Source organism: Penaeus chinensis, chromosome 32 (assembly GCF_019202785.1).
Source record: "Penaeus chinensis breed Huanghai No. 1 chromosome 32, ASM1920278v2, whole genome shotgun sequence".
Classification (NCBI taxonomy): Eukaryota; Metazoa; Arthropoda; class Malacostraca; order Decapoda; family Penaeidae; genus Penaeus; species Penaeus chinensis.
Window position 1 is genome coordinate 14,019,796 of NC_061850.1, and position 15,000 is coordinate 14,034,795.

Consider the following 15,000-nt stretch of genomic DNA (forward strand, 5'->3'; position numbering starts at 1 on the left):
TCTGTACAATCAATATACATTTTTCCTTAACAATTGGGGAACTTAAGTTTGTGGTTCCAAGTCAAGAAGAGACTGAACTGCTGCATCTGTAGGGGGGCCAACGGTTTCAGCTGCTGTGCAACAAAGGGATTTATGCTACTTGAGTCATATGGACATTTCTTTACATTCCAAACACAAGAAATTGGAATTTTCTAAATTTAGTATTGAGTAGACAATATCAGGTACTTTATGGACATTGAATTCTTTTAAAAAAATCTTGTTCATCTCATTATCAAATGAAGAAATTAACTGAACTAAAATCACAAAGCATTCATAAAAAAGTTTACTTCTATCAATGGAATCCAAAACAATGAGTTATGTAGCACAAACACGACTATGACCTTGAAATTTGGAATACAAAGGCTTTGAAGTTCAAATCTAAATTTTCTTACAGAAAGAAGGCTTGAAATGCCACTCAACAGGATAGGGGTAGGTTGACTGATTTAGGGGTTGCTTTTCAGGGTAGACAGGAGTCAAGGGGAATGAGAGATGTGAGACAGATTTGTGTGTGTGCACCCCGCCCTCTTTTGCGGCCCCGAAACCTGCCGGACAGGGGGGGTTTACCTGCTCACGCTTAGCTGCCTTTTCCTCCTTCTCCCGACGCCGCACTTCAAGGAGGAACTCATCGAAGAGGCTCTCCCTCTCTCGCATCTTCTCAATGTTGCGGAAGCGGTCGTCCTTGCTGTACTTGGCTGCAAAGTCGCTGAATGATGACTTCCCATTGAGGCCTGCTTCCTCCAACAGCTTCCGGAACTCCTCCTTCCGCTCCTTCAGCTTGTTACGCTTTTCCCGCCTCTCCTCCTCTGCGCGCTCCTTTACGTACCTGGGAGGGTAGGGGGTTAGAACACAGCCTCCTAACACCTTGTAACCTTCGACTTTCTCCCCTTTCTATTACTATTCAAACTGCAGCTACTCCTTCTCATCCTCCTCTTTATTAACCACAAGCATAAGTGAATAAATAATGGATAGATATAACATTTATGTCTGAAAAGATAGTACACATACACGTAAAAATGTATCTATACATACAAGAAACATATACTTATCGTATTAGGCACAATGAATATAGAAGAGAGAAAAAAAAAAAAAACTTACTTCTCGAAGACCTGCTTTCTTTCTCTGGACGTAAGCAGAAGGTATCGGGAGTCAAACACTATCTTTGAGAGTTCCTTTTCCCAGGAGCTGAAAGCCGATACCTGCAAAGTTACAGGAAAATGAGGACAATCTGCTGTAATACATTAGCCATTTAATCATACTACTGTTTTGTGCGAAAAGAAAAATATTACTTCCAGAAGTATCTTATTATAGAAAAAAAAGTTTTAATGCCTGAAAATATATAGATTTTGGGGAAATGATTTTCAACACATTCCCAAAAAGTTTTCACTACAACAATAATTAATAATATATAACAAAAATACAATAGAATTTATAATACAAAGCCAGTATAGCAGGATTCATGGCAACATATATAATCCTACTTGGCTACTCAATACCAAAATTGTCCTCATAGTTTTTATTCATGTTTTAATCAAATACTTCAGTATTTATTAGTGTTGAATTAACATTATGAACAGTAATTCAAACAACCATTGTATTCAGCTTATCTTGAAACCCCAAATTATTACCATGAAACCTGAAAGCACAAAGCGCTAACATACTACAGAGGTGCAGCCTTCCATGTATTGTGTAGTAGTATGGCCCACTAAAACTTATTCATTTATGACACAAATGTCATAAATATTCAAATTGTAAAATAAACCCAAAGAATATCAACTTAACCTCTTAGAAGCATCTCTCAATAATTGCTGGTAATAACATATTGTCAATATCACTGTCTGATACAATAGATATCAAAAATCCTACACTTATCTATTTTCATTTATGTGAGGAATCATGATCCTTTAAATATAATAAATATGTAACACTTCTGCATAATAATAATTATTGCAATCATTCACATCATGATTACTTGTATACATTTGAGTAAATATGCTTTCCAACATGACTTGCCAAGTAAAATTATATATTCTGCAATAACTCCTATCATAGCAATAATACTCATATTAGTAACACCTATAATTCTTGGAGGGAAAGGTTACAAAAGCCTTACCCCTTTCTCTGCCAGAAGGTCTCGGAACTGCTTCATGCGAATTTCAAGTGGCACTATTGCTCTCTCTCGGGCTGCCTTGACCTCTGCCTCTATAGCAGCTTCTTTGCCAATATCTATACGCTTCACATCTTCTTTGACTTGCTGTAATGAACATGGGAAGAAAAGTGTTCAAAATCCTCTGCTTCATCAATATGAATTTTCTTTGCAAAACACATACCAACAATAACAGCAATAGCAACAAACATTCCATAAAAGCAGACACCATCCCAACTCTCTCTCTCACATTACGGCCCACTTTCTCATTTTCACTATCAAACTTTCACAAGCATTCTCAATCATTTATGCACTTATTCACTCATACACACTTTCTGTTCTTCCAACTCACGCTAATGATGGTTGGCTGTGTAGTGGTCACAGCTGAGGTTATGAGTGTCTGATCAGTGCGTGCTTTCTTGGTGGCAGGCTCATCTTTTGATGGTTCTTCAGCTTTGTTCTTGAGACCTACCACCTCAGCAGGAGGGTTGTTCACCATCTTCTCAACATCAGGTCGATCCATCAGATCTGGTGGCTTCTCCCAGACTGAGGTTCTAAAACAAGAGCAAAAATAGTTAGCAAATTTATGGAAAATGAATGAAATGTGTGTATGGAAGGTTTTAATGAGGCAAGCCATCCTGTACAAGAGTAAGATCAGCCAAGTGGAAATCAAAATTACTGTAAATTTTACGCTAAATAAATAACCCACTTTTACACCTGACATTTGTATTTATTTATCAGATAATCTTGCTCATATGGTATTTCCTTTGAACTTTTTTTGTAGTTGCAATCTAAATCTTTATATATAAAGACAACTGGATAATTATTTATACAAATTTTTAAATACTCCCACATATTGATAGAATAATAGAGAACTTACTTAGTGGTGGGGTTGTAGTAAAAGACCCTGCCATCTCCTGTCCACACAACACACCAAGGAGTTCCAGACACAGGCTGAGAGGACACTGGCCGGCTCAAGTCCTGCTGGCTCTTCTGATCATCTGCATCTGCGTCCTGAAAGCAAATATCAATCATTAAAGACTGTAAAGATAAAGTTTTAAAAAAATATCCAAACAGCCCACAAACTCTGCATTATATAAAGCAGCTTCACAACTTACATCTGTAAGATAAACAAGAAAAAATCTTCAACTGTTATTACCTTTGAATCATCATTATCAACCTCCATGGGGGTGTCCTTGTTATCTGGAGACTCTGCTCTGTCCCCATTCACCTTGGGTGTAGCAGTCTCCTGTATGGGCTTTGTCTCTGTGCCTGGCGCTCCTGGGCCAGAACTGACTGATAAAGTGATGCCCTGTGCGAGGGCTAACCTTGCCGCTGTGGGGAAAAAAAAAAAGATAAGAGAATTATTAATTAGGAGGCCTTACTCCATAGACCAGGAATACGATGCTGAGCATGGAAATGACATCCTCCATGGAGCCGGTGCTCTCCAGTCATGGTTAACGGACATTTCATTCCACACTCGTACATCGATGGAAATAATGCAAAATCGCCAAGTGAGTAAATTAAGCCTCCCAAAAGGTTTGGTGACATGATGGTCATGTCCCCCAGCTACAAGAGTTAATACCTTTAAAATCATACATTAAGGTAGTTGTTTGCGATAATGATAAAAGTGAGTATAAAAAACAGGAACTTTGGAATTAAGAAAGTATTAACAATTTGAAGACTTCACTATCAAATCTATGGCTAATTTATATTTTCTTTATTAGTACTAAAACTGATGATGATGATGATTGATGATTGATGGATGATGGATAATTGATGATATTGATGATGACAATATGAATGACAATTCCCAACTCACCTTCCAAATCCTTCATGGCTTGTGGCTTCTCCCACACCGATTCCAGAGTCTTGGAATTGTAGTAGTAGCTTCTGCCATCTGGGGCCTTGTGCTCTGTCCAGTGGGCTGCCTGGGACACCATCTCAGGATCTAGGTTGGAGTCATCTACTGAGGACGAGGGTGCGCCCTGTGTCACAACAGTTGTGCTACTTTGAACCACGATCGCAGAACTATTGTTGGTCACAGAGCTCTCGCTGGTGGTGGTGCTGCCGCTAGGGCCTGTGTTGCTACCCTAGGGAATAGAAAGGGAGAATTATAAAAAAGAAAAAGAAAAAAAAGTTATGAAGTCTTTCTTGGATTGTGACTACATATATAGCTATTACAAGTAAACCAAACAAACGAACAAGGCCTATTTACAATATGACATGGGTCAACTCACGTCAGGTCCTGTTAAAGATTCTTGCTCATGCTGCTGCTGTTGCTGCTGCTGTGGTTGCTGCTGCTGTTGTTGCTGTTGTTGTGGCTGCTGTTGCTGTTGCTGCTGGTGGTCACCCATGGGTCCTGGCATCCCCCCCTGGGGCATCCCCCCCATGCCTGGAGGGGGCATACCCCAACCAGGTGGTCCCATGGGGGGACCTGGGGGTATGCCATGCCCATAGCCATTCCAACCAGGACCAGGACCAGGGCCAAAACCTACCCATGCCAGAAGAAATCCAGTTGAAAACACAGAAAAAAATAAATACCCATGATTACTCTAAAGAAATACAATAAATAAATAACTAAATAAATAATTAAATAGAAAAAAAATAAATAAATAAATACAAAACCACCAAGCTACTGTTACATAGCAGTCATGAATCCAATGATGCTTGGTAATAATCAGAGCACAGTTACTGTTGTGCTAAGGTGAGCATCAAAGTCCCCAGCACAAAATGAAAATTAGAAAGGAGGGGATGAGGTTTCTCCCCTTCTGTCTTTGATTCAGGACAAAATTATTTAAATTTTTCAAGCTAACCATCAAAATGAGGGTTTAGGGTTTGGAACAGCTTTCCTAAATGGCACAATCATGTTAGCCCATTTCTTTCCATTAATTTTCTTTATAAGTGAGACATGTAGTGGCCATTAATCTATCAGTGACAGTATGAGAAATCTCTCGGCATCATAGACTCCAGTGATTTCTGGCAACCATCCTGCCATTGGGAGTGGGAGTCCACTACTTGTGGCGGAACTTCCCACTCGACACACACTAGCACGTCACCATGCGCATAGCCAAACCCGGCAGATCAAGCAGTTTGTTATGATAGTTATACACGTGACCCAGCAGCAAGGAGTTAATATATCTAGTGCTGTCCAGTAAGTTTCCTCTCTATTCATATCATCCCCCTCCCCCCCTTACCCATACAGGCTCTCCTCTTTCTCAGACTTTATTTCCCACCTTTTTTCTTATGAATGGAATGCAAGTGTGAAACAGTACAGACAAAATGGAGGGTTTGCAATTCCTGAGGGTTAAGGGATAAAAACATCATTGATAATAAACTATAAATACAATAGTGCTTAAATAAAAAAAGAGACACGTACGCAGAAGAAAAATCACAGTCTTAATATTAATAATCATTCCTGTTACTTTACAATGCTTACCAGGCATATCCTCTGAAAGAGAGACAGGTATCCAACATAGAGCAATATGAAGGGGGAAAGCCATATAAGGAAAGGGGAAAATCAATATCACATAGCTATTTACAAGAAGGTTCCTCTCTACATTACTGGTTAATTCATAGCGCTCCCTATGTTGTCCTCTATGACAAATTATATCTACTTAAAAAATCATTACTTGTATCTTTAAAAGTAAAGAATAAACAACTTTCACGCTAATAGGAATACACATGCATACATAAATATTATATATATATATATATATATATATATATATATAATATATATAATAAATATTTACTATATATAACTATATACATACTTTATTTATTTATATATATATATAAATATATATATAATGTCTATGTATGTATCTTGTATGTATGTATGTATGTATGTATCTTGTATGTATCTTGTATGTATGTATCTTGTATGTATGTATCTTGTATGTATCTTGTATGTATGTATGTATGTATGTATGTATGTATGTATGTATGTATGTATGTATGTATGTATGTATGTATGTATGTATGTATGTATGTATGTATGTATGTATGCATCTATAATAAATAAATAAATAAATATATATATATATGTCTATGTATGCATCTTGTATGTCTGTATATATGTATGTATGCATATATATATATATACATTTATATATATGTATGTATGTATGTATGCATGTATATATGTAGATGGAATCCAAGAGGATTTCGAAGGTGTTGTCTCATATTTAATAAATCAAGTTTGTGCAGTGTGGGTTTTTCTACTATAATATCAACATATAGTATAAAATTTTTACTATATATCATATATGTATTAATGAATGCATGTATGCATAAATTAATGTATATATGCATAAATGTATATATGTATGTATGCATGCATATATGTATGTATGCATGCATATATGTATGTATGTATGCATATATGTATGTATGTATGCATATATGTATGTATGCATATATGTATGTATGCATATATGTATGTATGCATATATGTATGTATGCATATATGTATGTATGTATGCATATATGTATGTATGTATGTATGCATATATTCATGTATGCATATATGTATGTATGTATGCATATATGTATGTATGTATGCATATATGTATGTATGTATGCATATATGTATGTATGTATGCATATATGTATGTATGTATGCATATATGTATGTATGTATGCATATATGTATGTATGTATGCATATATGTATGTATGTATGCATATATGTATGTATGTATGCATATATGTATGTATGTATGCATATATGTATGTATGCATATATGTATGTATGCATATATGTATGTATGCATATATGTATGTATGCATATATGCATATATGTATGTATGCATATATGTATGTATGCATATATGTATGTATGCATATATGTATGTATGCATATATGTATGTATGTATGCATATATGTATGTATGTATGTATGCATATATTCATGTATGCATATATGTATGTATGTATGCATATATGTATGTATGTATGCATATATGTATGTATGCATATATGTATGTATGCATATATGCATGTATGCATATATGTATGTATGCATATATGCATGTATGCATATATGTATGTATGCATATATGCATGTATGCATATATGCATGTATGCATATATGCATGTATGCATATATGTATGTATGTATGTATGTATGTATGTATGTATGTATGCATATATGTATGTATGTATGCATATATGTATGTATGCATATATGTATGTATGCATATATGCATGTATGCATATATGTATGTATGCATATATGCATGTATGCATGTATGCATATATGTATGTATGCATATATGCATATATGCATATATGCATGTATGCATATATGCATGTATGCATATATGTATGTATGCATATATGCATGTATGCATATATGCATGTATGCATATATGCATGTATGCATATATGTATGTATGTATGTATGTATGTATGTATGTATGTATGTATGTATGTATGTATGTATGTATGTATGTATGTATGTATGTATGTACTAATTGACTCTTTAGTGGCTAAGCACTTGCAGAGCCATCTATGTGCAGAGACATTTCATAAAAAATTCTAAAATGAACACAGCATTTTCCTGGTGACATTGGGTTAAGGGGACCATCCCATAGGAAGGGGGGGGAGGGTAAAGGGGCAAATTGAGTTAGTTAGCCTATGTTATATGTACAAGAATGAATAAACTACCAAAGGACTGTTTGAGCCAAAACCAGTTTACTTCATGGGAGGTGCAAGGGCATAAGCGCCAATAGGTAAACTTCGAACGCCGGTAATTAGAGCCAGGTACACTTGTAAGGACTGTTGCTTGTTGCAATTTTCTATATGGCATTGAGCATAGACACGAGTTCATGAATGTCCAAATAACACTTTTATAACAGTGAAAATGAGTCACAATTATTTTTTTTAAATATTTTGTGATTTTTTCTTCAAAAATGTAAGTTTTGTGTATATTTATGCAAGAAATATGATTTCCATCAAGACTCCCTGGTAATGTGCTGTATTTTATGTAGGGGTCTCTATGTGTATCGAGTACGAAGCAAAAATGTTAAAAAATAAGAGTATAACTAATATTAATATTATTTCGGTTTGATATAGCTCTAGCAGTCAGTACCGTCCACCGTCAGCTTCCATAATTCTCAAATTTGAACTGATATGTTTTATTGAAGCTAGAATCATTATCATATAACAATTTTGTACTGATATTGCCCTCCATAGTTCTCCTTATCTTCAAAAAAAAAAAAAAAATTTAATAAAAACAATAATATAAATAAAAATAAAAATAAAAAGATATTCTTAGTAATTTCTGGCTTAGATTAGTTGTCTTTATGATATAATGCATTCATTAAAAGTTTCGGATAGGAATCTCTTTCACATAAAAAAGGTACCTTTACAAAGTATGGTTCCTATTGAAAACAATAACTCAGATTAACTCGGCAATAATCTTATTTCAAAATACACTAATTAAGCTTTTTTTATATAAAATATCATTAAACTTAGTAAAGAAATAATAGAAATAACTAAATTTGGAATCTGTCCAAATCTCAAGGTCTTCTCATACTTTGTTTCACATAAGCTGGCGGACAAATCCAGGGCTCGTAAAGTTCAAGTGTCTCCAAATCTTATTCTTTCTCCCGCGTGTGGTTTGAAGTGCGCAGACCGTATCATGCCCCGATTTTTCAATTCCAAATAAATATGTGTATATGTGTGTGTTTGTGTGTGTGTGTGTGTGTGTGTGTGTGTGTGTGTGTGTGTGTGTGTGTGTGTGTGTGTGTGTGTGTGTGTGTGTGTGTGTGTGTGTGTGTGCATATATGTGTATACCCAAAGAATTGACACCATAGTTGACCATGACAGTCCGAAATGAAATAAATAAATAATAAATAAAGTTTTTTTCAACTTTTTGTGGGTGCCCCCCAACAAAAGGGGGGATACCCCATTTAAATTTAATACAAATTTACAATTTTATACTCTAAAACATGCAGAAGAAATCCACTATATATCGACAACCATTTCTTTTTTTAACCCAATGGCGACGGGTCACGGCTATCGCCGTCATAACAATACGCACGATGTGCGGCGTGCGGCTGTCCGCAGCGGCGCCGCGCCAAAACGCCCCGAGGCAATGATGCCAAAACGCCCCGAGGCAATGATTCGGCTTGAGGGACCGATATCACGCGCTCAGAGTCGGCGCGCTGCCGCCGTTCGCCAGAGCGTAGAGTTTTTTTTAATTTGCTATACCCGGCGCCATTGGGTTAATGAAATGAGCAGAATAAGGTAGGCTTTTCTCCGGGCGGTCCCCTAACATGAATAAATAGAGAATAAAGGATCATGGAGAAAATAGATGCCAAAAAGCACTAGAAGAAGAAGAAAATGTGATTGTGTGTGTGTGTGTGTGTGTGTGTGTGTGTGTGTGTGTGTGTGTGTGTGTGTGTGTGTGTGTGTGTGTGTGTGTGTGTGTGTGTGTGTGTGTGTGTGTTTTTTTGTGCACGCACAGGCACCTAATAATTGTATAAAAACTGCAGTATCAAATAGAACTTTTCAATGATGCACAGGCATTACTGAGAGAACATAAAAGCACACAGACATAACAGGAACAGAACAATTGCTGGCCAATTAGCATATCACTTTTAACAAGCAATCCTCACATGAAACTACCAACACAAATGAAGAACGCATACACGGTTTCCAGCAAATACCAACTTTCATTCTTATACCAGACACCACAGAAGTTGCATTTGATGCCCTTTGCACTCCTATCTGGTACTTCTTGAAGGCAGCTCAAATTGAATACCATGAAATACACAACCTACAGAGCTTAGTAGTTATTTTATATAAAATACTATTAAGAAGTCCATAACAGTTCATGACTGCTCTGTAAAGTCTTACTTTTTACTGCTAGCAAATACAAGGGCTGTTCATAAAATATTAATGCACCAAAGTTTTCCTTGACCTACTCTATAACTTAACTGTTCCACAAAATGAACTAGAGTTGCATCATCATGGACATACCTTCACCTTCAATGGTATACAGGTGAACTTCAATTCCTACTATCATTTCTTTGAATTGTCATCACAATAGTTGTGAGGAAAGGGAGAAACACTAGTACTATCATTTTCCAGGGACACATAAGCTACAATATATTAACCTGGTAATGACGGTATCAGAAATCTCTCAGCATCACTGACTCCTGTGATTTCTGGCAACCGTCCTGCCATTAGGCCCAGGAGTCCACTACATATAGAAGAACTTTCTGCTCGACTCACTCTAGTGCCCCACGACGCCTATAGCTGGTATAATGAATCAGTTTGTTGTGTCAGCTATAGGCATGGCCTGGCAGATACAGGTTAATATCCCAAGGGCAGCTGCAATATTTTTGAAGTCCCTTTATTTTGGACTACTCTATCCTTCTTCTCAGGGAAACTTGTATCCTAAATAAAGCAGTCACATCCTCACAAACACACAAGAATTGCAAATGCAAGCAAAAATGGTCAAACACTGAAGACATAACAAGATATAAAACAGATAGGTAACAGATTACAAAAATCTGTCATACAGAGAAGTTGAAAGTCCCTGATAGTCACAGATATCAAGAAGAACCAGCAATCATAGATCCTGCTACAAAAAAGTAAGTCAAATAATCAACAAACACTATCGGGAAGAGGCTAAAGATTCAGAAAGATTGAAAAAAAATAAATGTTTTCACCAGGGATACAAACTACAACAGATAGGTATTAAACACAAAGCTACCAACACACAACACCCACAATCAACAACAAATCTCGGCTAAGTCTCACCAGAACCAAACCCAGGGCCAAAGCCTAGACAGGTGGGGAGGGAAAAGACTGGGCTTAGACAGGGACACAAAAGTATAGAACAGCTATACACAAAGGGTTCTTTTTAAAGATCCTATGCCATTTCTAGCTTTGCATGGCATACTATTCTACTATTCTTTTAATTCTAACTATAATATAACATTGACTCTTTATGAAAATATTACTATATTTCTGGCATATGTATTCTGCCACTTGCAATGTCCTAATATGTGAATAACAAAAATTTTGCTTGTAATTCTAATATAAAAAAAAAAAAATATTCAAACAAACACCTACAAGTAATTACCAAAACCTATCCACTGCAAACAAGTAATTTTTTTTTTTTTTTACTTAAGTAATATACAATTTCCCTCTTCCAATGCCTCACCACCTAATTTCCTCAGGAGGAAATATATTCATTAGCAATAGGAAATGAACAAATCAACTACTTCTGAATCCTTTCCACTGTTGTGATGCTTTATGATATATGACCCTAATAATAATGAAAGTGCCTATAATCCGGTTGCATCACCAGTCACAGCACCAGGAATACGATGCTGAGCATGGAAATGATGTCCTACATGGAGCCGGCTCTCTTCCAGTCATGGCTCACGGACATTACATTCCACACTCGTACATCAATGGGAATAATGCAAAATCGCCAAATGAGACTAATCAACCTCCAAAGAGGTTTATGCACTCGTGGCAAGTCTTTCCCGTCACCCTGATCTTAAGCCGAAAAGCTCATGACGGCATGTTCACATCACCCACCCCTCCAGACAGAATTTTTTTCATGATGTGATGGTCACATCACCCAGTCGAAAGGGTTAAGATAAAATCAATGTAATCTTAACCAAATGTCTTGAAATCTTTCACTAATCAAATATGAGACTATACTTACCTCATATATATTCTTTATACAAATTACTTTATACTAATAAGCAAGGCCAGGCTATGACTCAACTTATGGGTCCATCAACTGAACATCTATTATTTGTGCTAGTCATGAATCATTGGAAGAGGGTTAATGTACATAAAATTCCCTTCACAGAATTGCTAGTGGTTCACAATAGTACCTGAAACTATTCCCCTTGGCCTACTTGAATCAACTTCAAACTGCAGATTTTCTTGTTCACTTCCCCACTCAACCTACCTGGAGGTCCTGGAGGCATGCCATAGGGAGGCGGTCCCCCCGGGCCTGGGTAGGGGCCACCTGGTGGCATCCCAAAGGGTGGGCCACCAGGTGGAGGACCCATACCCCCACCAGGAGGCCCCCACTGACCCTGGGGCCCCTGCCAGCCTCCTGGGCCATTCTCACTGTCGTCGCCATCATCGTCCCCATTCTCTTGGTTTGAGGGCCCATTGCTGCTGCTGTTGCCCCCACTTCCACCACCAGGACCCTGCTGGTTGCCACTGTTGTTGCCTGAGTTAGCTCCAGCACCTGAGTTTGGTGGCCCACTGTTATTTCCCCCCTGGCTGCCCGGTGTCACTCCTGCTGCCTGAGCCATAGCTTCAACCTGTTTACAAAAGATTATTTATGCTATTAGTCACTCATTAAATAGGGGAATACAATTCATAAATATGATAACATTTTAAACAAATATAACAAATCTAAACCTTTACCACGCTTCCAAACATATAATCGAACTAAAAAAAGAAATACAGAAATAAATAACATTTTGAGACTAACAAAAAAGAGAGAGACAGGAAACAAACCTCTTGCTGTGTGAGAATCTTGACTCCTTCACCCTCAGGCTTGGTCCATGTGGTTTCTCTCGTGCGTGCATTGTAGTAGTAGGATTTGCCCTCACCGGTCTTGGTCTCAACCCAAATTTCTCCACTTAGGTCCATTCCTCCAAAGGAATTCTGTTGCTGTGGGAGATAGAGAGTAAACATATGCTTGTTAAACAATTTTGTGATAACATAATAAGTATTTCATTCTCTAACTGAAATTTGACCAAAAATAATAAAAAAACAAAAATAAAACTCAAGTTGCATCTACTTGAATATGCCAATGAAATAAATGGATTTTACAATCAATCACTTTGAAGGTTTCAATAAAAGTACAAAATCCGTACCAAAAAAGAAATATTTAAAAAACAAACAAAAATAAAACGAAAGAAAAGAAAAGTAACAACCACCGAGGGCACACACAAGAGAAAGAAAAAGGGCTCCCTCCAAAATCAAGTCCAAACTACGATTAATCCATAAAATGGGAAAAAAAAATCTACAGACATAAAAACAAAATATTTCTGGGCACTCTTTCTAAGGACCCAGGAACCTATCGTCCAAGTGCAACTTACATTTTGGTTGGGCTGCTGGCTGGGTGGTCCCCCAGGACCTGGTGGCCCCATTGGTCCCCAGGGTCCAGGTGGCCCCATGGGGCCCATCGGACCCATTGGCCCCATGGGAGGCTGGGTGAGAGGAGAAAGACACAGGTGTTGTGAGAAAAAATACACACACAAAGAAAGGACTTACATTCTCATCTCCAGTGTTTGTTTCTTTTTTTCTAGAAGATTGTATGAGGGGGGAAAAACAAAAAGCATCAACTTCAAACTGCTCCCACATACCATAAAACACACAAAAATACTAAGAGGTATGCTGTTTGGTAATGTTCAAGGTGATGGCTAGAGACAAGAAAATGTTCAATCTTTTATTAAAACTTATTCTCTGGTGTGTGTGTGTGTGTGTGTGTGTGTGTGTGTGTGTGTGTGTGTGTGTGTGTGTGTGTGTGTGTGTGTGTGTGTGTGTGTGTGTGTGTGTGTGTGTGTGTGAGAGATATGATAAACTGAATCATGAACTGAAATCAATATAATAGGCTTTGATGACATGCACACTTAAAATGTCCCTACCATACAATAAACTGGAGGCCTTTATATTATCAGAGAAGCACTCCATCCGTCGCTAGATCCTATCTTCCAGGACTTTCAGTGACATTCTCTATCTCACTCCTATTCATTCATCCTCTTTCTCTATCACATTCATTCACTCTACCTCTGTCTATTTCTTATTCATTCATTTATTAACTCTCATTCTCTCATACAAAAAGAGGACATCTGAGAAAATTTCAGTCAATTCTGTATCACACAAAATAGTTTTATTAATCAACCATTCAGCTGAGACAACATCAAGCTTCCCACAATCTTCTGGGATTCACACATAGATCAGTGGCTGTGCACACTTTAGGAGTGATTTTCATCAAAACTACTTATCAAATTAAATCAATTTTTGTTGAGTATAATCAAATCATATCAGAATTCTCTAACAAATCTTCATATCACGCTTATTTAATGATTATTTAGAAAGTGAAAAAGCCTTCTTTTTTCAAACAAAATACCTCTTAGTTAACATGGATCACAAAGAAAAAATACAGACTTGCTGTAATTCTTAATGACACACACAGCACAAAGGACAGAGAGAGAGAGGTAGAGAGAGAGAAAAGAAAGGGCACAAGAAAATCACAGAAAATTAATTGGACTTACCATGCCAGGAGGTCCCATTGGTCCCCCCATGCCAGGTGGAGGGGGTGGCATGGGACCCCAGTTGGGGTCATATGGAGGTGGGGGTCCACGTGGGCCAAATCGCGGTCCCCTGGGACCAAAAGGTGGGGGGCCCCTGAACCCCGGGGGAGGGGGTCGGAAGCCAGGTCCTCCTCGGCCTCTGAAGCGAGGGCCACCAGGGCCCGGGGGTCCCCCAGGCCCCCCGGGTCCTCTTGGCCCCATTGGCCCCATTGGCCCCATGGGTCCCATTGGGCCCATGGGTCCAAACCCTCGCCCTCTTCCTCTGTAACAAATAAGAAAATCAAGGTTTACCATTATGATGACTAAAATGAATATGGCAAAGGTCGAATAAAACCTTTAACGTCAACTTCATGACCGCAACAAAATTTAAACTAATAGCTGGCAAGCCCCTTCACAAGCAAAAACTATTTAGGTTGGTGTAGAAAGTAGTTGTGGGAGGGAGGGTGATGAATGATGATGAGCTAAGTATTACCTAATGCAAATATTTATCCAACTAGCAAT

The 15,000-nt window shown here is 37.6% G+C and overlaps 1 protein-coding gene across 4 annotated transcripts in view; it reads right to left on the reverse strand.

The window, feature by feature from the left end:
- The window catches only part of LOC125042349 (transcription elongation regulator 1-like), a 33,648-nt gene that overhangs the window by 12,728 nt on the left and 5,920 nt on the right, over positions 1–15,000 (reverse strand). For 3 of the 4 annotated variants that reach the window (XM_047637887.1, XM_047637886.1, XM_047637885.1), the window contains exons 2-13: positions 14,461–14,761; positions 13,282–13,392; positions 12,695–12,850; positions 12,132–12,495; positions 4,423–4,676; positions 4,005–4,275; positions 3,342–3,517; positions 3,063–3,196; positions 2,535–2,736; positions 2,150–2,290; positions 1,135–1,235; positions 604–862 (exon numbers count right to left, since the gene is read on the reverse strand). In XM_047637887.1, coding sequence (XP_047493843.1) covers positions 604–862; positions 1,135–1,235; positions 2,150–2,290; positions 2,535–2,736; positions 3,063–3,196; positions 3,342–3,517; positions 4,005–4,275; positions 4,423–4,676; positions 12,132–12,495; positions 12,695–12,850; positions 13,282–13,392; positions 14,461–14,761 — 2,470 coding nt within the window. The remainder of the gene's footprint in view (positions 1–603; positions 863–1,134; positions 1,236–2,149; positions 2,291–2,534; positions 2,737–3,062; positions 3,197–3,341; positions 3,518–4,004; positions 4,276–4,422; positions 4,677–12,131; positions 12,496–12,694; positions 12,851–13,281; positions 13,393–14,460; positions 14,762–15,000) is intronic. The other variant, XM_047637888.1, reaches the window with a different exon arrangement.